We start from the raw sequence: 24,898 nt of genomic DNA on the forward strand, positions 1-24,898 counted from the left end.
CGACAGGACATTTCCTCTATCTCTAAGGAAGGTGATGTGGTGTAGTCAACAGTGTGGGCTTTATTTTTTTAATTTTTTTACGTTTTTATTTATTTTGAGAGAGACAGACAGCATGAGTTGGGGGGGGGGGTGGTCGGAGAGAGAGAGAGGGAAAGAGAGAATCCCAAACAGGCTCCACTTTGTACTTTGGTGATAGCCCTTCCTTTCTTGCTTTTAGATCCTCCAGTGCTCAACTCAGTAATCTACAAATCTGTTGCTTTCAGAACTTAGCTTTTTTTTTTTTTTTTTTTTTTTCATTAATACATGACCTGGAGGTCCTTGGTGTCTAAGCTGTATGTCTGTAGATGTGTTTCTTTAAAGAAGTCCCTTCTCGGGGCACCTGGGTGACTCAGTGGGTTAAGCGTCCAACTTCAGCTCAGGTCATGATCTTAAGGCTCATAATTTTGAGCCCCGCATTGGGCTCTGTGCTGATAGCTCAGAGCCTGGAGCCTGCTTCAGATTCTGTCTCCTTCTCTCTCTCTGCCCCTCCCCACTCTTACTCTGTCTCTCTCTCTCTCTAGAAAATAAATGTTAAAAAAAAATTAAAAAAAGAATCACCTTTTCTACATTTACTTTCTGGATATAAAAGCTCTAACAAATGCTTGTGTATTCAGAGCCCTGCCTCTTCCTTTCCTCCTCCGGGAAATGCCCTGCTCTTCTCCAGAGGAGAGGTTTCTCCTGGCAGCTCCTTCCATGGGACACTATTTGCCTGGCATGCCTTATGCTTGTTTAACAAGAAGCAAATCATTTACTTTTTTTCTGATTCTCTTCTCTTCTCCATCCTATGTTCCTTTGATTAAAGAAATGCTCTGAACTTACACAACATCTGATTTTTGAAAAGTCAGGGTTTCTTTTAATGCGGAGAAGCAGAAAACCACACAGAACACATTACTACCTTCATATACTTGATCTGCTTTCTGTTTCTTGAATCCCCTACAGCTTTACATTTCAGAATATCATATTTTTTTTAAATTTTTTTAACGTTTATTTATTTTTGAGACAGAGAGAGACAGAGCATGAATGGGGGAGGGTCAGAGAGAGAGGGAGACACAGAATCCGAAACAGACTCCAGGCTCTGAGCTGTCAGCACAGAGCCTGACGCGGGGCTCGAGCTCCCGGACTGCGAGATCGTGACCTGAGCTGAAGTCGGACGCCCAACTGACCAAGCCACCCAGGCGCTGCAGAGTACCATATTTTTGTCTTTCCATTTCTAACACTATATGCCTGTAATACACATTTCCTTAAACAACTACAAATAATACTGAGGATTTTAAACAACCACACCAGCTACTAACGCTTGACCACCTTCCGTGCCAGGCTCTGTCAAAGTGCCGAAGTCCTGTGTGCTGGGTATGCTCAGTAGTCCCATTCTCAAATGAACCACATGGGGCTGAGAGAGGGGAGGTCATTTCCCAGGGTCACACAGCTGGGACTGGCAGAGGAGAGCCAGGTCTACCAAACTCTGGCGTCTGAGCTCCTCCCGTGGCACAGATCATGTTCCCTAGTGCAAAACGGAGACCTGAGAGTACACTCTGCAGAGCAAAACCTTTGTTGTGTGTGCCAGAGGGTAGAGAGGGAGAGTCTCATGAAAGCCTTTTCTCCCTGTGACTCTAGAAAATCCCACTTGGCCTCTTGCAGGATTGATTTGTCCTCAGATTTCGCTTATCAGCAATATTCCCACCGAGACTTGCTGTTCACTGTTGCTCTGTATTCTTGCTAAATTTCAGAGATTTTTTAAAAAAATGTTTATTTTGAGAGAGAGAGAGAGAGAGAATGCACTCGAGCAGGGGTGAGGCAGAGAGAGAATCCCAAGGAGGCTCTGTGCAATCACCGCAGAACCCCATGCAGGGCTTGATCTCATAAACAGTGAATTATGACCACAGCCAAAATCAAGAGTCGGACTCTTAACCAACTGAGCCACCCAGGCGCCCCAAATTCCAGAGCTTTTAAAAGGAAACTCTCCATTGTCTTAGTAATACCAAAGAGATTGCATTGCAAAGAGTAATTGCAAAGAGATTCTGAGGCTCATCTGAAACTCCTTACGTGCTCTGTAGAATTCCTGTGGATGTATTTTCATTCAATAAAATATGTTGTGGTTGGAGTTGTGGCCCTGCCAGATTAACATACTGCCACATTCTGTTGTTCAAAACTCTCTATCTTTTCATCTGTCTGGTGTTTCCTAAAGCTGCCTAAACATATTATGGGCACGCTAGACAATAAATCCTCAAAGCATTCCCTGCAGGCAGATAGAAACGGAAAAGAGAAAATGTTGCCATCCCAAACATTACACTTGAGCAAATGCAGACAGACAAGATTACTTGAAATTGATGCTTTCAGTGATTTGGCGATGGAGGTAAGGCTATCGCTTAGGTATTTCCTGGTATAGTACCCCTCCCTCCGCCCCTTTTTTGTTAAATATATTGTGAAGCCAAAGTAATCGTATTTTCTGGAGCTAAGTGAGCTCCAGAAGGCTCATCATCGTAGGGACATTAGCTTGATAAGCCTCCATTTGTGGTGGTTGTACGAACTCCAGGACCCCGAGTGCTGGCAGCAAAACTCCAAGGGGCGAGGCCTGGACCCTGCTCCATTCTTTGCAAGCACTAAACAAAAGCGGGTTGCATCTGTTCATCTTTTTAACAGGATAAAAGTATAGATATTGCTATGCAAATGCTTACCTTCCACACTAACCAAGCTTAAAATAGGATGTTTCAGATACATGGAGTTCTTCTGTGTTCTTCCTAATCCTGTTTTCTTCCCCCCACACTACAGGCAATTGTTGTGCTTGATTTAGTGTTTTTCATTCTGAAAGCATGTATAACCAGGAAAATATACAGTATTATTTCTCATTTTTATTTTTTATTTTATTTTTTAAAATGTTTACTTATTTTGAGAGAGAGAGACAGACAGAGAGAGAATGAGCAGGGAAAGGGGCAGAGAGAGGGAAAGAGAGACAATCCTAAGTAGTCTCTGCATTGTCATCGTGGAGCCTGATGGGGGGGCGGATGGGAGGGGGGCTCAAATTCACAAACCGTGAGATCATGACCTGAGCTGAAACCAAGAGTCAGACACTTAACCAACTGAGCCACCCAGGGGCCCCTCATTTTTAAAATTTTATATGTATATTTCCTTCTGTAGCTTGCTTTTCCCCCATTACGTTTGTACTTTTGTATTTTTGAGATGTACCCATGTCAGCTGATAGGTGTTTCTCTAGTCTCTTCATTTTAAACCCACGTATTGTGTTTTATCCGTCTGACTTTCCCCTAACTCAATCATCAGTGCTCATGAGGGTGACCATGTAAATCGGTGGGATGAAATTCCAATTTTTCCACTGTGTAAATACGATTTGCCTCATCACTCTTATACATGTCTCTCTGGGCACACGTTCAAGATTATCTCTGAGGTCTATGCCCAGGAGTGGAATTGCTTACTTGACAAATACCCATGTCCTCAACTTTACCAGGTTTGCCAAATGCCAACTTATTTTTTTTTTTAAGTTTATTTATTTATTTTGAGAGAGAGAGAGCTAATGCACAAAGAGGAGGAGCAGAGAGAGAAAGAGAGAGGGGGAATCTCAAACAGGCTCTGAGCTGTCAGCCCCAACATGGGGCTTGACCTCATGAACCATGAAATCATGACCTGAGCCAAAATCAAGAGTCAGAGTCGGACGCTTAATCAACTGAGCCACCCAGGCACACACACCCGCCCCCCCGCCCCCCGCAAATGCCAACCTATATTCTCACCAGTAGGACATGGAAATTCCCATTACTCAACATCCTTGCCAACACTTGATACAGTCAAACTTTTTATATGTGCCAATCATATGGTTTCTTTAATTGCATTTCCTTAATAGTGAGGTTGACCATCTTTTCACATGTATACTAGACATTTGGAATTCCTATTCTGTGAATTGTCTATTCATGTCTTTTGCTCATTTTTAAATTGGGCTTTTTTTTTTTTATTAATTTTTAGACATTCTTCATATTTCTGACAACCAATTATTTGCTACTTACGTATATTGTGTGTGTTCTCCCAGTGTGTACTTCAGGCTTTTCACTTTCTGTAATGTTGACTTTTGATACACAGGAGTTTTTATTTGTAAGATGACTAAATTTACCCATGTTTTCTGTTCTAATTTATATTTTTTGTCTTGTTTAAAAAAAATCCCTCCTTACAGGGGCACCTGGATGGCTCAGTCACTTGAGTGTCCAGCTCTTGGTTTCAGCTCAGGTCTTGATCTATGGGTCATGAGTTCAAGCCCCGCATTGGAATCTACTCTGGGTGTGAAGCTTAGTTTAAAAAAAAAAATCCTTCCCTACCCAAAATCGTGGAATTACTTTTTGTTACATATTTTTTAAACATATCAAAGTTTTGCTTTTTGAATTTAGGCCTCTAATCCACCTAGAACTTTTGTGTACATTGTATGAGGGATCTAATTTTTCCCCCTGTGGATGACCTAAGTGAGGAGGTAAGTCATTTTAGCTACAAGAGAAAGAAGGACTCAGGATCTAAAGAATTCAGTAGTTTGAAATTTGAGGCCAATAGTAGGCTGACAAAAATCTTTTCAATTTAGAGCGTTCAGAAATGGCAACAGGTCGCCTTCAAGAATGGATCCTCATGTGTGACTATAGTCCTTCAGGGCGGGCACCCTGCTAAGTGCAGCTTGCTGGTTGTCATGGGATTCGTGGGCTGTGCTTTCATTTGGACGTTCTTGTATCAAAGGCAAAACCATGGCCAGTGAAAGTCATGTGTTTGTTCCTGCTGAATTTGCCTGCTTCCGGGTCTCCTTCTCAGCAGATACTCAAATTTCCAGGCAGGGAGGTAATAGAAAGTCAGATGTGAGCACAGTGTGATTAAAAAAAAAAAAAAAAAATGGTGCTCCCATATCTAAGTAGCCACTCTGGGTAAGTATACGTATACCCAGTGTTCTTGTATTAGGGGTCTAAGGGAAGGAAAACCTCCAGGCCTGGAGTTGGCCAGTAGGGGTTCCATATTGGTTTGCAAGGGCTACCATAACAAAGTACCACCCACTAGGTGATGTGAACCACAGTAAGTTCTTCTCTCACAGTGCTGGAGGCTGGAAGTCTAAGATAAAAGTATTGGCCGTGCAGGTTCCTTCTGGGGGCTGTGAGGAAGAATCTGGTCTGGGCCTCTTTCCCAGCTTCTGGTGGGTTCCTGGCAATCTCTGGTGTTCCTTGGCTTATAGATGCATCACCCCAATCTTGCCTTCATCTTCACATGGACTGCCCCCTCTATGTGTCTTTGTGTTCAAATTCCTCCTTTTGGTAAGGATACGAGTCACATTGGATTAGGGGGTCTACCTACTCTAGTATGACATCATTTTTAAAAAAATTTTTTAATGTTCATTTTTGAGAAAAAGAGAGAGAGAGTGTGAGTCGGGGAGGGGCAGAGAGAGAGGGAGACACAGAATCCAAAGCAGGCTCCAGGCTCCCAGCTGTCAGCACAGAGCCTGATGGGGGCTTGAACTCACTCACGAGCCGTGAGATCATGACTCGAGCTGAAATTGGACGCTTAACTGACTGAGCCACCCAGGCGCCCCTAGTATGACATCTTAATTTAACTAATTACATCTGCAACAACCTTAGTCCCAAGTGAAGTCACTGGAGGTGAGGACTCGAATGTAGGAATCTGGGTGGGAGGAAACAGTTCAGGCCCTAATAGGTTTTTACAAAGTTCCTTTTATTCCACCTTTTATAAAATTTCAACAACTTGCTCCACCCTTAATTAGCTCAATAGTCTACAATATTTTGGCTACCAAGTCAATATGAAAACATGTTCTCTTTTTGAAGGTTTTTTTCACTAAAATTTATTCTGGAAGCCATGAAAATGAAGGTATGAACTATCGCCTCAGAGTCTTCTAAGCTAATGGATTTGTATTTGTAGGTTGTTCTTCCCTCCCTCCCTCCCTCTGCAGCTTCTCCTCCCTCCTTCTATCAGGCAGCACTTCATGTTTGCTCTCCCATGGAAGCCCTGCCCAGCCTGCCGCCATCTTGGTCACCTCACACTACTAAGGCAAACCTTCCCCTCAGAATGACCTTGGACTTCCTGGGGATCATATGGCTACTGTCAGACACTGTGCAAGGTGCTGGGATGCCAAGATGAATGAGGCGGGCTTGGACCCTGCCTTCACAGATCCCAGCGGCTGCATTGCCAGGCAGTTATAATAGAACCTGAGAGATGTTTCCCCAGCAGGGAAGGTTCACAGTTCCGTGGGAGCACAGTCAGGTGTTCACTGAGGCACCCAACCCAGCCTGGGGTGTCAGGGAACAGAGCAGGGCTTAAGATGAGAAAGCCAGGTGCCCAAGCCACACCATTTAAGGAGGCACTCACTCTTGGGTGCCCACCCTGCACTTGCCTGCCCCATGAGAGTGAGTGTCACCTTAAATGGTGTGTCAGGGAAGGCTTCCTAAAGGAGGAGACTGTTAAGCTAAAACTAAAAAGAGGAATAGTAGTTAGAAAGATGAATGGAAGTTTGCCAGGCAGAGATGGAAGAAAGAAGAGGACATTCCAGATAGAATGGCCCAGCGAACACCCAGAGTTGAAAGGTACACTTCACGCAAAGGAGGACGGCATCAGGGAAGCTAGATGGGAAGGTTTAGATGATGCTCAAGGGTAATCTGAACTCATCAAGTCCTGAGAAACTCAGGTCCCAGGAGAACCACCGTCACCTCTGTGCCACCTTTGTGCAGTTAGGTGAGTGGACAGAGCCTTTGTGAGAATTGGGAAAGGTGCCCTTTCTTCCAGGCAAACACAGCTTTGTGTCCAAGCACAACAGCTCATCCAGCAGAGTGTGGGCTGGACTGAAACTCCCAATGGCCACCTCAGGCAGGTGTCTATCAGAACCTGGCACAGAGAGAAGGAGCAGGAGTCTGTGGGTGCAGAGCCAGGCCCTGCTGGCAGCAGTTAGGGCTCCTTTGTGTGGGACCAGGGCCCCAAACCCATGCCCCGGACGGCTGGGCGGGGGGGGGGGGGCAGCACTCAGCTAGGGGACTGGCCTTTCTATTCTCACCCATCTTTGACACACTCTGAATTCTGCACATCCGGGTAACTTAGGGAGCTGTATAGAACTTATCCTGCTTCTATAACTCACCAGCACTCAAGCTAATTTCCTCGACCACAGCTTATTGGCTTGAAACAATCAGCCAAAGGAAAAAGATTTTGGGTTTATCACCAATTTCTTGATTCTTCCATGTCTGCATACTTGCAGACATCAATACAGGAATACATTAACATATTTAAACTTACAAAGTGAGGTGCCTGGGTGGCTGAGTCGGTTAACCGTCCAACTTTGGCCCAGGTCATGATCTCGCGGTTGGTGAGTTTGAGCCCCACATTGGGCTCTCTGCTGTCAGCACAGAGCCTACTTCGGATCCTCTGTCTCCTGCTCTCTCTCTCTCTCTCTCTCTCAAAATAAATAAACTTAAAAAAAATAAACTTACAGGGTAATTGATTTACCAGAATATTCCATTAAGAATAATTTTATGTGGCTTTTCCCTCCATGAATTTCCTGCTTTCTCATTAGGATTATAATTTTCGTAGACCGGGGCATTCCCCCAGAAGACCCAGGCATTGGAGCTCATCAGGAAACAAGCTTACAGCTCTGAAAGAATAGAGAGTGAGGCCAGTAACTCAGTGTCCCAAGTCCAATTTATGGCCTCCCCTGGGGGATGCCCATTGCTGAGGGGTCAGGTGCAGGAGGACCCACAACATTCTCTGCTCTCCTAATCCTTCAGCCCTAAAAACAGTTGGGTAGGATCGCCTAATCACACGGGACCAATTTAAAGCCAAAGCACACATCCTTTTCTGACCTGGTTTGTGCTGGTTCAAAATGGCTCAAAGACAATATTAAGAGAAAAGAATTTTGGTTTTTATTTAACATTATTACAATTATTTTAAACGAAAATTAACTAATTTTATGGGTACCACTAAACCTTATCTGTATTTAGTTTTGCTTTGAAATGTTCACAAACTTTTAAATTTATTTTTAAGTTCATTTATTTATTTTGAGAGAGACAGAGATGGTGTGAGCAGGGGAGGGGCAGAGAGAGAGAGGAAGAGAGAATCCCATGGAGGCTCTGTGTTGCCTGCACAGAGCCAGACTTGGGGCTCCACTCATGAAACTGTGAGATTATGACCTGAGCTGAAACCTAGGGTCAGACGCTTAACCAACTGAGCCACTCAGGTGCCCCACACAAACTTTTTTAAATAACAGATTTAGTGAGCCATAACTGACCTACCATACAACTCACCCAACTGAAATACACAGTTCAGTGGTTTTCAGTATATTAACAAACCACAATCGTTTTGACTTTTTCATCCCATTAGCAGTCTCTATTACCATGTTCCCCCAGCCCCTGAAAACTACTAATCTACTTTCTCTCTGTGGATTTGCCTGTTTGGGACATTTCATATACATGGGATCATACAATGTGTGGCCTTTTGTGACATGCTTTTTTTTTCCCTTTTTTTTTCTTTGCCTTTTTAAAAAGTGTTTTATTAGTTTCAGGTGTACAATATAGTGATTCAATACTTCCATATGTCACCTGGTGCTCATCATAACAAGTGCACTCCTAAATCCCCATCACCTATTTCACCCATCACCCACCTCCTCCCCTCTGGTAAGCATTGGTTTGTTCTAATTAAAAGTCTTTTTTTTTTTAATTGAAAAAATGTTTTTAAGGCTTTTTAAAGTAATCTCTACACCCACCTTGGGGTTCAAACTTACAACCTCGAAACCAAGAATCATGTGTTCTACTTACTGAACCAGACAGGCACCCCAAGAGTCTGTTTCCTGATTTTTCTCTCCCTCTCTCTCTTTTTCCCCTTTGCTCATTTGTTTTGTTTCTTAAATTTTACATATGAGTTAAGTCCTATTTTGATATTTGTCTTTGACTGACTTAGTTTGCTTAGCATTTTCATTATATTCTCTAGCTCCATCCATGTCATTGCAAATGGCCAGATTTCATTCTTTTTTATAGTTGAATAATATTCCATTGTACATATATACCACATTCATCAATCAGTGGACACAGGTTGCTTCCATAATTTGGCTATTGTAATTAATGCTACCATAAACATAGGGGTGCATGTATCTCTTTGAATTAGTGTTTTGTATTCTTTGGGTAAATACCCAGTAGTGTGATTGCTGGATAGTAGGGTACTTCTATTTTTAACTTTTTGAGGAACCTCCATACTATTTTCCAGAGTGGCTGCACCAGTTTGCATTCCCACCAACAGTGCACGAGGGTTTCTTTTTCTTCACATTCTCACCAAACACCTGTTGTTCCTTGTGTTGTTGAGTTTAGCCATTCTGACAGGTGTGAAGTCATAGCTCATTGTAGTTTTGATGTGTATTTCCCTGATGGTGAGTGATGATGAACATCTTTTTACATGTCTGTTGTCTATCTGTGTGTTTTCTTTGGAGAAATGTCTGTTTATATCTTCTGCCCATTTTGTAACTGGTGGGGTGTTGACTTTTATAAGTTCTTTATATATTTTGGATACTAACCCTTTATTGGATATGTCATTTGCAAATATCTTCTCCCATTCCGTAAGTTGCCCTTTAGTTTTGTTGATCATTTTCTTCACTATGTAGAAGCTTTTTATTTTAATGCAGTCCCAATAGTTTATTTTTGCTTTTGTTTCCCTTGCCTCAGGAGACATCTCTAGAAAGAAGTTGCTTTGACTAATATCAAAGTAGTTACTGCCTATGTTATCCTCTAGGATTTTTTATGGTTTCAGATCTCACATACAGATCTTTAAACCATTTTTGAATTTATTTTTATGTATGGTGTAAGAAAGTGGTCCAGTTTCATTCTTTTGCATGTTGTGGTCCAGTTTCCCAACAACATTGGCTGAAGGGATGATCTTGTTTTCCATTGGATATTCTTTCTCATTTTGTTGAAGATTATTTGACCGTATAGTTGTGGGTTTATTTCTGGGTTTTCTATTCTGCTCCACTGATCTATGGTGTCTATTTTTGTGCCATTACCATACTGTTTTGGTTACTACAGCTTTGTAATGTACATTTAAGTCTGGAATTGTGATGCCTCCAGCTCTGCTTTGCTTTTTCAAGATTGCTTTGGCTATTTGGGGTCTTTTGTGGTTTCAAACAAATTTTAGGATAGTTTGTTCTAGTTCTGTGAAACATGCTGTTGGTATTTTGATGGGGACTGCATTAAATACATAGATTGCTTTGGGTAGTATAGACATTATAGCAATATTTGTTCTTCCAATCCATGAACATGGGATGTCTTTCCATTTCTTTGTGTTGTCTTCAATTTCTTTCATCAGTATTTTATAGTTTTCAGAGCACAAGTCTTTCACCTCTTTGGTGAGGTTTATTCCTAGTATCTTATTCTCTTTGGTGCAGTCATGAATGGGACTGTTTTCTTAATTTCTCTTTCTGCTACTTCATTATTGGTGTATAGAAATACAACAGATTTGTGGACATTGATTTTGTATCCTGCGACTTTACTGAATTCACTTGTCAGTTCTAACGGGTTTTTTTGGTGGACTCTTTTGGTTTTCTGTATATTGTATCATGTCACCTGCAGATAGTGAAAGTGTTACTTCTTCCTTACTGATTTGGATCCCTTTTATTTCTTTTTGTTGTCTGATTACTGTGGCTAAGACTTCCAGTGCTGTGTTGAGTAAAAAAGTGGTGATAGTGGACATCCTTGTCTTTTTCCTGACCTTAGCAAGAAAACCCTCAGTTTTTCTCCATTAAGGATAATGTTAGCTGTGGGGTTTTCATATATGGCCTTTATTATGTTGAGATATGCTCCCTCTAAACCTACTTTGTTGAGGGTTTTTATTAGAAGATGTTGTACTTGTCAAATGCATTTTTGGCGTCTATTGAAATGTTCATATGGTTCTTATCCTTCCTCTTATTGATAGGTTGTACGATGTTGATTGATTTGCAAATATTGAACCACCCTTGCAGCCCAGGAATAAATCCCACTTCATCATGGTAAATGATTTTTTAAATGTATTGTTGGATTTGGTTTGCTAGTATTTTGTTGAGGATTTTTGCATCTATGTTAGTCAGGAATATTGGTGTGATTCTCTTTTTTTAGTAGTGTCTTTATCTGGTTTTGGTATCGGGGTAATACTAGCCTCATAGAATAAATTTGGAAGTTTTCCTTCCTTTTCTGTTTTTGGGAATAGTTTGAGAAGAATACGTATTAACTCTTTTTTATTTTTTTTATTTTTTATTTTTTTTAATTAAAAAAATCTTTATTTATTTTTGAGAGAGAGAGAGACAGAGTGCGAGTGGAGGAGGAACAGAGAGAGGGAGACAAAGAATCCGTAGCAGGCTGCACAGAGCCTGACGTGGGGCTTGAACTCACAAACTGTGAGATCATGACCTGAGCCAAAGTCAGATGCTTAAACTACTGAGACACCCAGGCGCCCCTTAACTCTTTTTTCAACGTTTGGTAGACTGGGGCGCCTAGGTAGCTCAGTCAATTAAACATCTGACTCTTGGTTTCAGCTTAGCTCACAATCTCACGCACAATTCCTGAGTTCTAGTCCCACATCCAGCTCTGTGCTGACAGCACAGATCCTGCTTGGGATTCTGTCTCTCCCTCTTTTTCTGCCTCTACCCTGCTCATACACATTCATTCTCTCTCTCTCTCTCTCTCTCTCTCTCTCTCTCTCAACAAATAAAACTTTAAAAAAATGAATAAGTGTTGGGTAGAATTCACCTGTGAAGCCATCTGATCCTTGGACTTTTGTTTTTGGGAGTTTTTTGATTACTAATTCAACTTATTTGCTGGTTATTGGTCTGTTCAAATGATCTACTTCTTCCTGTTTCAGTTTTGGTAGTTTATATGTATCTAGGAATTTATCCATTTCTTCCAGGTTGTCCAGTTTGTGGGCATATAGTTTTGCATAATATTCTCTTAGAATTGTTAGTATTTCTGTGGCATTGGTGATTATTTCTCCTTTCTCAATTGTGATTTTATTTATTTGAGTCCTTTCTCTTTTTTTCTTGGTAAGTCTGACTAGAGGTTTATCAATTTTATTGATTTTTCTCAAAGAACAAGTTCTTAGTTTCATCGATTAGTTCTGTTGTGTTTTTTTAGTTTCTGTATCATTTATTTCTGTTCTAATCTTTATTATGTCCTTCCTTCTGCTGGTTTTAAGTTTTGCTTGTGGTTCTTTTTCTAGCTCCTTTAGGCATAAGGTTAGGTTATTTGTGGCTGCCCTTTTTCACTTGATGATTGGAACCCTTACATACTGCTGGTGGAAATATAAAATGGTTTCTGGAAAATAAAAAATGGTTTCTGGAATATAAAAATGGTTTCTGGAAAATTTTTACAAATCATATTTCTGGTGAGGGACCTGCATCCAGAATAAATAAACAACTCCTACAACAATAATAACAAGACAACCCAATTTAAAGACAAGCAAAGTTTCCAAATAGCCATTTCTCCAAGGAAGATATACAAATGGTCAATAAGCACATAAAGAGATGTTCATTGTCATTAATCATCAAGGAAATGCATATCAAAACTACAGTGAGACACCCCTTTACACTCACTAGGATAGTGGCTATAATAATAATAAAGATAGTAACAAGTGCTAGCAAGGATGTGGAAAAATTGGAACCCCTACATACTGCTGGTGGAAATATAAAATGGTGCAGCTACTTTGGAAAATAGCGTCAGTTTCTCAAAAGTTTCCATATAGAATTACAATATGATGCAATAATTTCAATCCTAGGTAAATACCCAAAGGAAATGAAAATACGCATCCACATAAAAACTTGTACACAATGTTCATAACAGTCAAAAGGCATAAACCACCCAAATGTCCTCCAAGGAATGTCTGTGCTGAGCAATGAGTAAATAAAGTGGTCAGTGAAGTGTATGACACCACTCGACCACTAGAATGAGGCTAGAACATTCATTGCCACATTTTGATATGTGATTAAGTGAAAGAAACAGGTTATAAAACATTACGATTCTTTTAAAAAATATGTGTGGAAAATCATCCGGAAAGGTGTGTATCAAGGTGTACAGTACTCATCTTTGGATGTCGTGATTGTGTAGTTTTTATTTTTATTTTTCTATCTCTTTTTTTTAAATGACAGGTACGTATTATTCTTATAATAAAATATCCTCAACATTTTTAAAAGCTTAGCTGGATAAGAAAATGCCTTCCACATTGGCACATGAGTTTGACTGATTATCCTTATTATTTGGACTTTCCAAAATCTTCTGCGGGTGGGTGTGAGACCACAGTTGAGCCTGTTTCAACAGGAGAACAACCCGAGGCCGTGGCACTCAGTTCTGTATAGACTACCGGTTGGGAGGGGAAGGAGTGAAAGGTATGACAATGTATAGGCATTTAATGCCAATCTTTACAACTTGCTTCAGTTTGCAGAGCATTTTAGACATCTTCTTGGGTTCTCACAACAACCCTATTGGACACCAGTGTTGAGATGAGGAAACCAAGGTTCAGAGATGTTTTGTTCTTGCCCAGGGTTGTGTGGCCTCATCACTAAGAATGCTCAAACTATGGTTGGGGTTTTCTACTCCTGCTGCAGCACTTGTAACTGACTGTCCTGCCTCTCATCTTGAGTCCCTCTTTTTTTTTTTTAATATTTTTAATGTTTATTTATTTTTGAGAGAGAGAGAGTGTGTGTGTATGTGTGTGTGTGTGTGTGTGAGCAGGAGAGGGGCAGAGAGAGAGGGAGACACAGAATCTGAAGCAAGCTCCACGCTCCATGCTGTCAGCACAGAGCCCAGTGTGGGGCTTGAACCCCCAAACTGTGAGATCATGACCTGAGCCAAAGTGAGACACTTAACTGATGAGCCACCTAGGCAGTCCCTGTGTCCCTCTTTTTATAAAATTTTCTCCAAGAGTCTGGTATTTGAAAGATCACTTTCTGATACCTGAAAAAGTGATGTGGTGTTAACCTGGGGTGATAGGCTGTGCTTTTGGCTAAGAGAGTAGAAGGTTAATGGTAAAAAGGAAGAGCAAGTTGTCCCTGTTCTCCACCATTACAAACTCTCAAATACTTTTCTTTAGTGTTCTATCTTGGGAAAGGAAAAATTGTTATTGTATGAATTCACTTATGCCTTGTTATTGTTTACTTTTCTATATATTTTTTTGCATTTGTAAGCTTGATTACTAAGCTTCGAATTTTGCTTTCCTTTAAAACTTTTGCTCAAACGAAATCATCTTGTATTACAAATACTTTGTATTTGCTTTATTACCCTTCCATGATTTTTACAGCAGCCTTGGAAACAAAAAATCCATTCTTTATTTCCTTGGCACATGTTTCATCACCTATGAACATGAGAAAGGAAGGAGGTGATTTTTTCCCCCTTTGCTCAAATATCTGTGGCATTGTTGGAGTTCTCAAGGTTAAATTAGATGGAAAAAATCTGAAGTCATTTTGGAAGTATGTAGCTTTCTCTGGATTCTAGACCTGACTTTGGCAAACTTCTTCTGTAAAGGCCCACACAGTAAATATTTCAGGCTTTTTGGTATCCACTGCATTGCAGCTACTCAGCTCCACCATTATAGTGCTACAGCAGCCATGGGCAATGTGTAAACAAGTGGGTGTGGCTGTGTGCCAATAAAACTTTATTTACAAAAAAAGACAGTGAGCAGATTTGGTGCACAGGCCACAGTTTGCTGCCTCCTGTTTTCAGTTGTCTACCAGGAATCTCATTTTTGGGCTAAGTGATTTGTTATCAGCCATATGTTTCAAAGCCTCGTTCTGTCACCAAAGATGCAAGTGGGTTTTCTCTTCAAAAACAAAATATGATACTTACAATGCTAATTATTGCTCACTACATCCAAAGTTCAGTAAGAGTCAGAAGACAAGCCCAGTATTACTAGGTCGCCTACTAATCTCTTCCTTTCAAAGATTAAGAGTTGCTGCAAGCTGGAACCTGGACCCGACTTAGTCCAGGAACATATCCCTGACCGTCTCCTGTGTTTCAACTTCTTCCCATTTGTAGAACACATCCAAGTTCATAAGCTATTCCATCAGCATTTTATTTCACTGTTGCCATCGGAAGCGTAGATCTGAGCAGCATCTTCTATCAATCAATTTCTTTGAAATTTATTACAGAGCAAAAATAGTTGTGCAAAATGTCCAGTAACTGAGTTAAAAACAAGACCTATATATTTGTGTGTGTGTGTGTGTGTGTGTGTGTGTGTGCATGCGCGCGTGTGTGTGTGTGGTTTCCTAGTCACGTGCTCATATTATGTCTCAGTTTACCCATGGGCAGCTGGGAATTATAAGGCCTTTTTGTAGTAAAGATGCTAGGGTAAAGGGTAATATAGAGAGGGTTGGTGCCTTTCATAATGAATCTTATATGTAAAATTTTTCCATGCATGAAGAAAGTGTCTATTTCTTAGCAAATATTTTAGAGAAGGTTGTTTTTAAATGTCTACTATTGTGTTTGCTAAACAAAATAGACAGATACATATTTTTTACGTGACAGAGTTTTATCCCAAGAAGCTAAAGAATCTTTTCCCAGCACCACCTTTACTTACAATTTTTTGATTAACATTTTTCTGATGTAAGTACAATATAATTCTGATGTAAATACAATAAATGTAAATACAATAAAATTCTGATGTAATACAATTTAAATTTTTTTAATGTTTCATTTACTTTTAAGACAGAGACAGAGCATGAGTGGGGATGGGGCAGAGAGAGAGGGGGACACAGAACCCGAAGTAGGCTCCAGGCTCCGAGCTGTGAGCACAGAGCCCGATGCAGGGCTCGAACTCAGGAACCGTGAGATCATGACCTGAGCTGAAGTTGAGATCATGACCTGAGCCGAAGTTGGACGCTTAACCCACTGAGCCACCCAGGTGCCCCACAATTTAAAAATTTTTTGATGTTTATTTATTCTTGAGAGAGAGAGAGAAAGAGAGACAGACAGACAGATCATGAGCAGGGGAGGGGCAGAGAGAGAGAGACACACACATAGAATCTGAAGCAAGCTCCAGGCTCTGAGCTATTAGCCCAGAGCCCAATGCAGGGCTCGAACTCATGAACCTCAAGATCATGACCTGAGCCTAAGTCAGACACTGAACTAAGTCATCCAGGCACCCCAGTAATACAATTTTATAGAAGATAATTTGGGAAATTTAGAAAGCATAAACAAGACAGGTAAAATCACTCACAACCAACTCCTTCCAGATAACAATTGAATGGTAACATTTTAGTGTCCATTTAGATATCTCTTTATGCATATATGTACATATAGATTAGATACAACATTTTCACCTGCATAGGATATTATAGAAAGCATTTTTTGTATTCTGCCTTTTATACTTATACTTTTATATTTCTATGTTGGTAAATATGGATCAACGTTAACTTTAATGGCTATGTGGCATTCTACAGTATAGATATGCTTACTGTAATCTGCTTGAATGATCTCCTATTGGTATATTTTAAGTGCTTTGTACTTTTCCACTATTACAAAGAGTGCTTAGGTAAACCTTCTTATACATATCTTCTTGCCCTGCCAGAATATCTCTTCAAGATAAACTACTAAAAGTGAAATTAGCAGAAATATGTGTGTGCTTTTATATATATATATATATATATATATATATATATATGTGTGTGTGTGTGTGTGTATAATTTTGATATAGAGATGTTTATGCTCAAATTATATTCTTTCTAACAGTTAAAGAGAGTGCTTTATACCCTCACCAATACTGGAAAATTTCTGTAATTTCTCAACAGATCAGTTATCAGCATCTTGGCATCCTTTATGGTTGTTATTATTGTTTTGTTAAGTATTTTATGATTTTATAGCCAAGTCATGGAAAGAGCCCAAATGTCCATCAACTGATGAATGGATAAAGAAAATGTGATTTGTATATACAATGGAATACTGCTTGGCAATGAGAAAGAATGAAATCCTGTCATTGCAGTGATGTAGATGGAACTGGAGGGTATTATGCTAAGTGAAATAAGTCACTCAGAGAAAGACAGATATCAAATGTTGTCACTTATATGTGGAATTTGAGAAACTTAACAGAAGACCATTAGGGGAGGAGAAGAGGAAAAAAGAGTTTCAAACAGAGAAGGAGTCAAACCATAAGAGACTCTTAAATGCAGAGAACAAACTGAGGGTTGATGGTGAGATACAGGAGAGAGGGAAAAATGGGAGATGGGCATTGAGGAGGGCACTTGTTGGGATGAGCCCTGAGTGTTGTATGTAAGCGATGAATCATGGGAATCTACTCCTGAAGCCAAGAGCACACTGTATACGCTGTATGTTAGCTAACTTGACAACAAATTTTTTTTTAAGTATTTTATGTTTTTTAAACCAACACCTGCATGGCACCTACTATATGTCAGAGACCATTCTGGGCATTTTTATGAGTGTTGACTAATTTAAACTTCATTATAGCCCAGTAAAGGAAGCATTGTTATTATTCTTAACTTAGAGATGAGGAAGAGGTAAAGCAACTGGAAATTCACACATCTAATAGGTAGTAGAGCCAGGATCTGAAACTTCCTGGTTATTCTGAAGTCCATCCTCCTGGCCACTATGCCCTGCGGGCTCCTGGGAAAAACAGAAACTTAGCTGGCTAGGAAATGAACCTGACAACAGGGGTCAGAGAGCCAAATCCTAACCACCAGACCGCCTATTTTTCCCACCTATGTGTCTTCTATTTCATTATTTAAAAAATAATGTCTCTGATGATTTTTTAGGATGTATCAAAGTCAGAAGAAATCAAAAGAAGCCCTGCCCCACTATCAAGAGGCTTTAGAATACACTGAGATCAGTCGAGGTGAAAAAAGTCTTGAATGTGTACCAATATTGAAGGAACTGGCAGGTGTAGAGCGAGCCCTGGGAGTTCACGACGCATCCATCAACCATTTTCTACAGGTAAGCCGGAACATACTGGCCACCAAAGCTCTTCTGGACTCAGTGCTTCTCATAGACACAAGTGGAACAGCAGCTCTGAGAATGCCTGGTTTTGTTATTTGCTCTGGATATGTAGAACACTTGTCCTGGAGTAAATGTTCAACAAACATTTTCATATAGATGACCAAGTGGATGAGTGTGGGACAGTGGTCCACTGTTACCAGGTGCATGGTCCTCAAACAGCCTGAGACTCCCTGAAGATGGCTTTTCTCATATTAGGGGCATAAGTCAAGTCTTATTTCCTGAAGTTCTTTATCCTTTCATGTTTATCTATTTAGAGCTTATGTTATCAAGCTGATGAGGGTTTTTTTCTACTGTACTCTAAAATATTCACCTGAAGCTGCTTGGAGTTGTCATTTATTAGCTGCTGATATACTTTGTCATCATAGGATTCCTGTGTGAGTGTGTCAGTCGGGGTTCTACAGAGAAACAGAACCAATAGGATACATACATAGAAAGAAATAAAGAAATTGATTTTAGAGAATTGGCTGACACAATTGTGGGGGCTGACAAGTCCAAAATCCATAAGGTAGGCAGGCTGACTGAAAACTCAGGCAGGATCTCTATGTTATAGTCTTGAGGCAGAATTCCTTCTTCTCTTATCACTTATATGTGGAATTTAAGAAACAAAACAGATGAACATATTGGGGGGGGGTTGGAAAGAAAAGAGAGGGAAATAAACCATAAAAGACTTTTTTAATTTTTATTTTTTGAGAGAAAGAGAGAAAGCACACATGCACCCATGTGAGCAAGTGGGGGGAGGGCAGAGAGAGAGAGAGAGAGAGAGAGAGAGACAGAATCTTAAACAGACTCCATGCCCAGCACAGAGCCCAGAGTGGAGCTCAATCTCACGACCATGAGATCATGACCTAAGCCGAAATCAAGAGTTGGACGCTAAACTTATTGAGTCACCCAGACAACTGAAAGAGACTCTTAAGGAGATTTCAGAACAAACTGAAGGTTGATGGAGGGAGGTGGATGGGAGATGGGCTTGATGGGTGATGGGCATTAAAGAGGGCACTAGTTATGATGAGCACTGGGTGTTATATGTAAGTGATGAATCACTGAATTCTACTCCTGAAACCAATATTGCAGTGTATGTTAATTAAGTAGAATTTAAATAAAAATTTGAAAAGAAAAATAGAAGAATTCCTTCATCTCCAGGAAACCCCAGCATTTTGCTCTTTAGGCATTCTACTGATTCTATAAGGCCCATTCACATCATTGAGGGCAATCTCCTTTACTCCAAGTCCAATGTAAATGTTAAAAATACATTCACAGCAACATCTAGACTGGTGTTTGACTTAAAAACTGGGCACCATGGCCTAGCCAAGTTGACACATAAAATTAACCATCACAATGAGTTTGATGTTTTTATATTCATCATCTGCTAAAAACCCATGTTAAATTGTTTTCCCAGAATTTTTCCCTATTAAAGTTTTAAAATATAGACCGAACTCATTCTTGTTATTTCAAATGAGATGGAACAATCTGGGAGTAAGAGTTCCATATTGTTATTTCCTTTTTAAGTTTGACCATTTATAGCCCATCCACAGTTTATTAGAATGTCCCTTTCTGTCACTCTATCTGAATTTTCTCTCTTAATTACTGTCACCCTGTGACATATTTGTATTTCCCATTTATAGATAAGGAAGTCAAGAATTAGAAAGGTTGAGGGATATGCCCAGGCATACCCTCCGTGCCTATAAATGACATAACCCAGATTCAAACCCAGTATTTTTTAGAAAGATTGTTCTGGCTGGTATGTAGGAGAATGGATCAAGGAAGATGTGCCAAGAACATAGGTAGACCAGTTAGGAGACTATCAAAGTAGCAAAGGCGGAAGTTGATGGCACCTTGGACACGGACGATGATAGCAAGGATGCAGAGAAGCAGATGGTTTGACAAAGATGTAGGAGACCTAATTGATGAGATATGGAGATTGATTGGATGTGGAGAAAAGAAGGAATAGGGAAGAATCAATGATGATTCCTGAGTTTCCAGTCTGAACAACTGTGTGGATGTTTGTGCCAGTTACAGTGGGGGAGCAGGAGTGACAGGTGATGGAGAGATGGTAAGCTCAGGTTTCAATGGCGAGTCTGAGGTGCCCGCGAGGCATATAGGTGGAAATGCCATCTAGTAAATTAGATAATCAGGACTAGAGCTCAGAAAATGGATCAGGAAGTCATCTACTTGTATGCAGTAATTGCCTTGGGAAAGGATGAGATCACCCTGGGAGTGAGGGGGTTATTGAGTGAGAAGAGACAAGGACATGACAGAGCCTTGAGTAACTTCAGTGTTCATTGGTCAAGTCAAGAAAGATAACCTGCCAAAGAAAGCAAAGACGAATTTGGCAGAAAAAAACATGAGGAAAAGCGAAAGCTGTATTTTCTGTGTCCTTTAATACCATGTGCTATTGTGAAAGACACAGAGCTGTTGGGCGAATAAATGAGTTAATATTCATAAAGTGCTTAGCACAGTGCCTGATATATAGTGCTACACAGGATTTTTAACGTTTCTCTCTTTGCTTTCCTTTCCTTTGTTATCTTTTTCTTTCTCTGATGACTTTGTCGAGGGAAACGGGGCAATGATGAGGCAGAAATCAGATTGTATGGTGAGTGAGATGTGAGGCAGCAAAGGTAATAAACATAGGTACCTGTTTCCCAAAGTACTGAGAGGTGAGGAAGGCCGGCCCAGGCAGAGGGAAGAGTGTGTGCAAAGGTCTGAAGGTGAGACGTAGCTCGACGTTCAGGGAACTACAAGAAATCCCCTCTGCCTGGGCAGTGGGAATGGTGAAGGTGGTCAATGGGTGTCTTCAAGCAGGATGTTGAAAGTCATGCTGAGGAATTTGAGCTTCACTGTTTCAGTGTTCAGTTCAGTGTTTCCAAGCAGATAGATTGACATCATGAGATTATTATTCTAGAAGGGTCACTATGTGGTATGCAGAGTGGACTGGATGGGAGAGAGAGAAGCAGGGAGGTCACTCAGGAGATGGCAGCAGCAGGCTAGGTAGGGGATGATGACACCTCGACTCAGGTAGTGACATGGAAATAAAGAACGTGGACAGATTTGAGAGATGCTTGGAGAGTAGAAACAACGGGCATAGGAGTGGGGGAGTGAAGGAGGTGGAGCAGTCTGGTGTTATGCCGGGTTTCTAGCTAAGGTCACTGTACTGCTGGTGGGCCCATTTACTGAGTGCAGGAATACTCAATGGGCATGCCATTTTTTGTTGGTAACAATAATCCTGAATATTCTTTTTTGTTGTTGTTGTTGTTAAAGTTAATTTATTTTGAGAGGGAGAGCTTGAGCAGGGGAGGGGCAGAGAGAAAGGGAGAGAGAGAGAATCCCAAGCAGGCTCTGCACTGTCAACGCAGAGTCAACTCAGGGCTTGAACCCATGAACCTTGAGATCATGACCTAAGCCCAAACCAAGAGTTGGATGCTTGACTGACTGAGCCACCCAAGTGCCCCTATTCTGAATATTCTTAGACAAATGTTTTTTTCTTTGATTTTTTGCTGGTATAAAGTTCCAGAAATTAAACCACTAGGAGAAAAGATGTGAATATTTTCTAGTTCTTTCTTCAGATTGACATTCTGAGGTTATGTCGATTTACCTCGCCACCAAAAGTGGGTTTTGCTTTGTTCTTTGTTGAACCAGTTTCACAGCAACCTTGCCAACTCTTTTACACTATTCTACTCCCACGTTGTAGAATAGAGGCTCAAATTTAATTTAAAATGTTTTTCTTAATTCAGTTTTCCTAAATGTTTCCTGATTATATCCAGATATGCCCTTAAAATCTCAGTGCAATCTTTGCTATACCAGCTTCTAAAGTTCAAAGACATCAAGTAATAAGAGGCTCAGAGTCCCCCAGCAAGGGTCATTACCAGTAACAAAATTCACTGGAATGAAAGATAGGTGGCTTCTAAGACCTAACAGTATTCAATGCCAAAAACTTGAGTTTGGTTTAGAAAAGCATTTTCCAAACTGTGTTCCATAGGATACTAGCACCTCACAAGAATTCATAGAGATTCATAGGTCTTCCTAGAAAAGATGTCTGTGGTTAAATAAATTTGAGAACTATTAAGTTAAAATTAAACAGATGTCTCTAAGACATGGTTTTACATACAGTGCATTAAAAATCTTAATGTGGATTGTGAATGCAAATGAAGGTCAAATACATCTGTGACACACTAGTGTTGCCTGGGCCATAGTTTAGGAAACACTGGCTGAAATAAATTGTAATTTCTAAAGGCAGGGATCATCAAAGGGATTCAAATGTAAATACTACTTTCCAGTGTATTAGGTCTTCCCACTCCTAGGAACCCTTAGTACTATGTGAAGGGAAAATGGGTTAGGTAATGCCTCTTGTCTGTAGGGCCCAGATTCACCATTTTAAAGTACTTTGTCATATTCATTCTATCTATTTATATAGACATACTCACACACAGACACGTACATATATGCACAGAGTGGTAAATATTTACATTTTGTAATCATCTGAAAGTATTTGAATATGCCATGTCCTTTTGTCCCTGAGTACTTAACAAGGGTATTCTTTTATGTAATCACAGTACAGTTATCAAATTCAGGAATGTTCATGTTGGTACAGGCCATATTCTATTTTGTCAGTTGTCCCAATACGCCCCTTATGTTTTTGTATTCATTTAGTTGTTATGCGTCTGGTCTTTAATCTAGAATGGCTTCTCAGCTTGTCTTTGTCTCCTTTGACATTGAAATTTTTGAAGACTATAGGCCAGTCATTTGTACCTTAGTTTGGGTTCATCTGATATTTTCTTGTGACTAAATTTGACAATGCATGCCCTGCTAGGATACTACAAAAGGATATTGTATTTCTTAGGGTATTGCCTCAGGAGGCACATGATATCTACCTGTCCTTCATTAGTGACATTAAATTCATCACCTAATCACAGTGATTCTTCCCTGTATAATAACTATTTTTCTCCTTGCAGCCAATAAGCATTCTGCAGAGAGACATTTTTAAGACCATGTAAATATCCCACTCCTTTGCAAATTTTCTCTACACTTAGCATTGATGAATCTTTCCCAAACCAGCCTTTACTGTGGTGGTTGCAGATTCATGACTTTCCATTCTGCCATTCCATCCACGTTTATCAGTTGACATTCTCCTGTTACGAATGTCCCTTCCTCCTCCCACCAAGTTATTTACTTGTTGCGTGTGTGTCCGCTTTTTTCACTTAACACCGTATCTTGGAAATCACTTTATAGCAGTTCATTCATTTGTACAAAAATATAATATCCCGTTTTAGGCACCTAGTGTGTTTTGCTCAAATAGTTTTCTGTTTGGGCATTTAGATAGGTTCCTATATTTTGTAATTATAAGTAATGTTGTAATGAATAATCTTACACACACATATTTTTATATTGTTGCAGTCGTATCTTCAGGGTAAATTCCTAGAAGTGGGACTGCTCAGAGGGAGCAAACATGTGTTGGTAGTTTTACGGGATATTGCCTTTCATTGGGCTTCTACTATTTCTGCTCCTGCCAGCAATGTCTGAGTGCGTTTGTTTCCTGACAGCCTCTTCCAAAGGAGAGTATTGTCAAGACTTTGAATTACTTCCTATCCATCTCAGTATAGGTTTAATCTGCAAAATGGAATTAAATATCATTTCATAGGTTCAATGGATCTTCTTAATACATTTTTTGTGAATTTTCTTTTCATACCATTTGTCTACTTTTTAATAGAATTTTTATTCTAGTTTATTTTATTCAGTTTCCCTTAACTGTTAAAAGTCTTTACATACCCCACGTGTCGCCCTTTAATCTGTGACATATATTAGAAGTCTTTTCACCCAATTTGTCACTCGTGTTTTATTTTGTTCATAGTGTTTCTATTGAGATGTCATATACCATGAAGGTCACCCTTTTAAGGTGCGCAATTTAGTGGTTTTATTATATTCATAGAGTTGTGCAAGCATTACTGCTAATTGCAGAACATTTCTTTTTTTTTTTAAGTTTATTTATTTTGTGAGAGAGAAAGAGAGAGAGCACAAGTGGGGAAAAGGCAGAGAGAAGGAGAGACAGAATCCCAAGCTGGCTCCGCATCATCAGCGCAGAGCCCGAGGCAGGGCTTGAACTCAGGAACCACGAGATCATGACCTGAGCTGAGATCAAGAGTCAGACACTTAACCGACTGCGCCACCCAGACACCGCAGCAGAATATTTTGATCACCTCAAAAGAAACCTGCATTCATTGGGAGTTACTCTCCTTATTTCTTCTGTCCCTCATCCCCTGGCAACCACCAATGTCCATTGCATCTCTATGGATTAGGCTATTATAGACATTTCCTATAAATAGAATCCTATAATATGTGGCTTTTTGTGTCTGACTTCTTTAATCTGATATGTCGCTTTCAAAGTTCATCCGTGCTTAGCAGATATGAGTACTTCATTCCCTTTTAATGGCTGAATAGTATTTTGTTATACAGGTAGACCACATTTGTTTATCTCTTCATCAGCTGATGGATGTTTGGGTTGTTTCCACTCTATGGAGGTAATGAACAATGCTTCTATGAACATTCATGTACAAGTTTTTATATGGATATATGTTTTCAGTTCTCTTGGCTATAAGACTAGGAGTGGGATTTCTGGGTTCTACGGTACCCAATATTTAACTTTCCAAGGAACCACCAAGCTGTTTTCCAAAGCAGCCTCAGCCTCTTGCTATTCCCACTAGCAATGCATGAGGATTCTATTTTCTTCACATCCTCACCAACACTCGTTATTATGTCTTTTTATTTATTATGTCTTGGTAACTGTGGAGTAATATCTCACCATGCTTTTGATTTGAATTTCTCTGATGACTCATGATATTCTGCATCTGTTTATAGGTATGTGGCTATTTGTACTTCTTCTTTGGAGAAATGTCTATTCA

General features: G+C 40.1%; 1 protein-coding gene across 9 annotated transcripts in view; it reads left to right on the plus strand.

Moving 5' to 3' along the window:
- Positions 1-24,898, plus strand: part of TTC23 (tetratricopeptide repeat domain 23) — a 105,517-nt gene that overhangs the window by 35,661 nt on the left and 44,958 nt on the right. For all 9 annotated transcript variants that reach the window (XR_007453902.1, XM_049614017.1, XM_049614016.1 and 6 more), the window contains one exon: positions 17,768-17,945. Coding sequence is in view for 8 of the 9 variants with exons in the window: in XM_049614017.1 (XP_049469974.1) it covers positions 17,768-17,945 (178 nt within the window). In the remaining variant the exon portion in view is untranslated. The remainder of the gene's footprint in view (positions 1-17,767; positions 17,946-24,898) is intronic.

The sequence above is a fragment of the Panthera uncia genome, assembly GCF_023721935.1.
Source record: "Panthera uncia isolate 11264 chromosome B3 unlocalized genomic scaffold, Puncia_PCG_1.0 HiC_scaffold_1, whole genome shotgun sequence".
Lineage (NCBI taxonomy): Eukaryota > Metazoa > Chordata > Mammalia > Carnivora > Felidae > Panthera > Panthera uncia.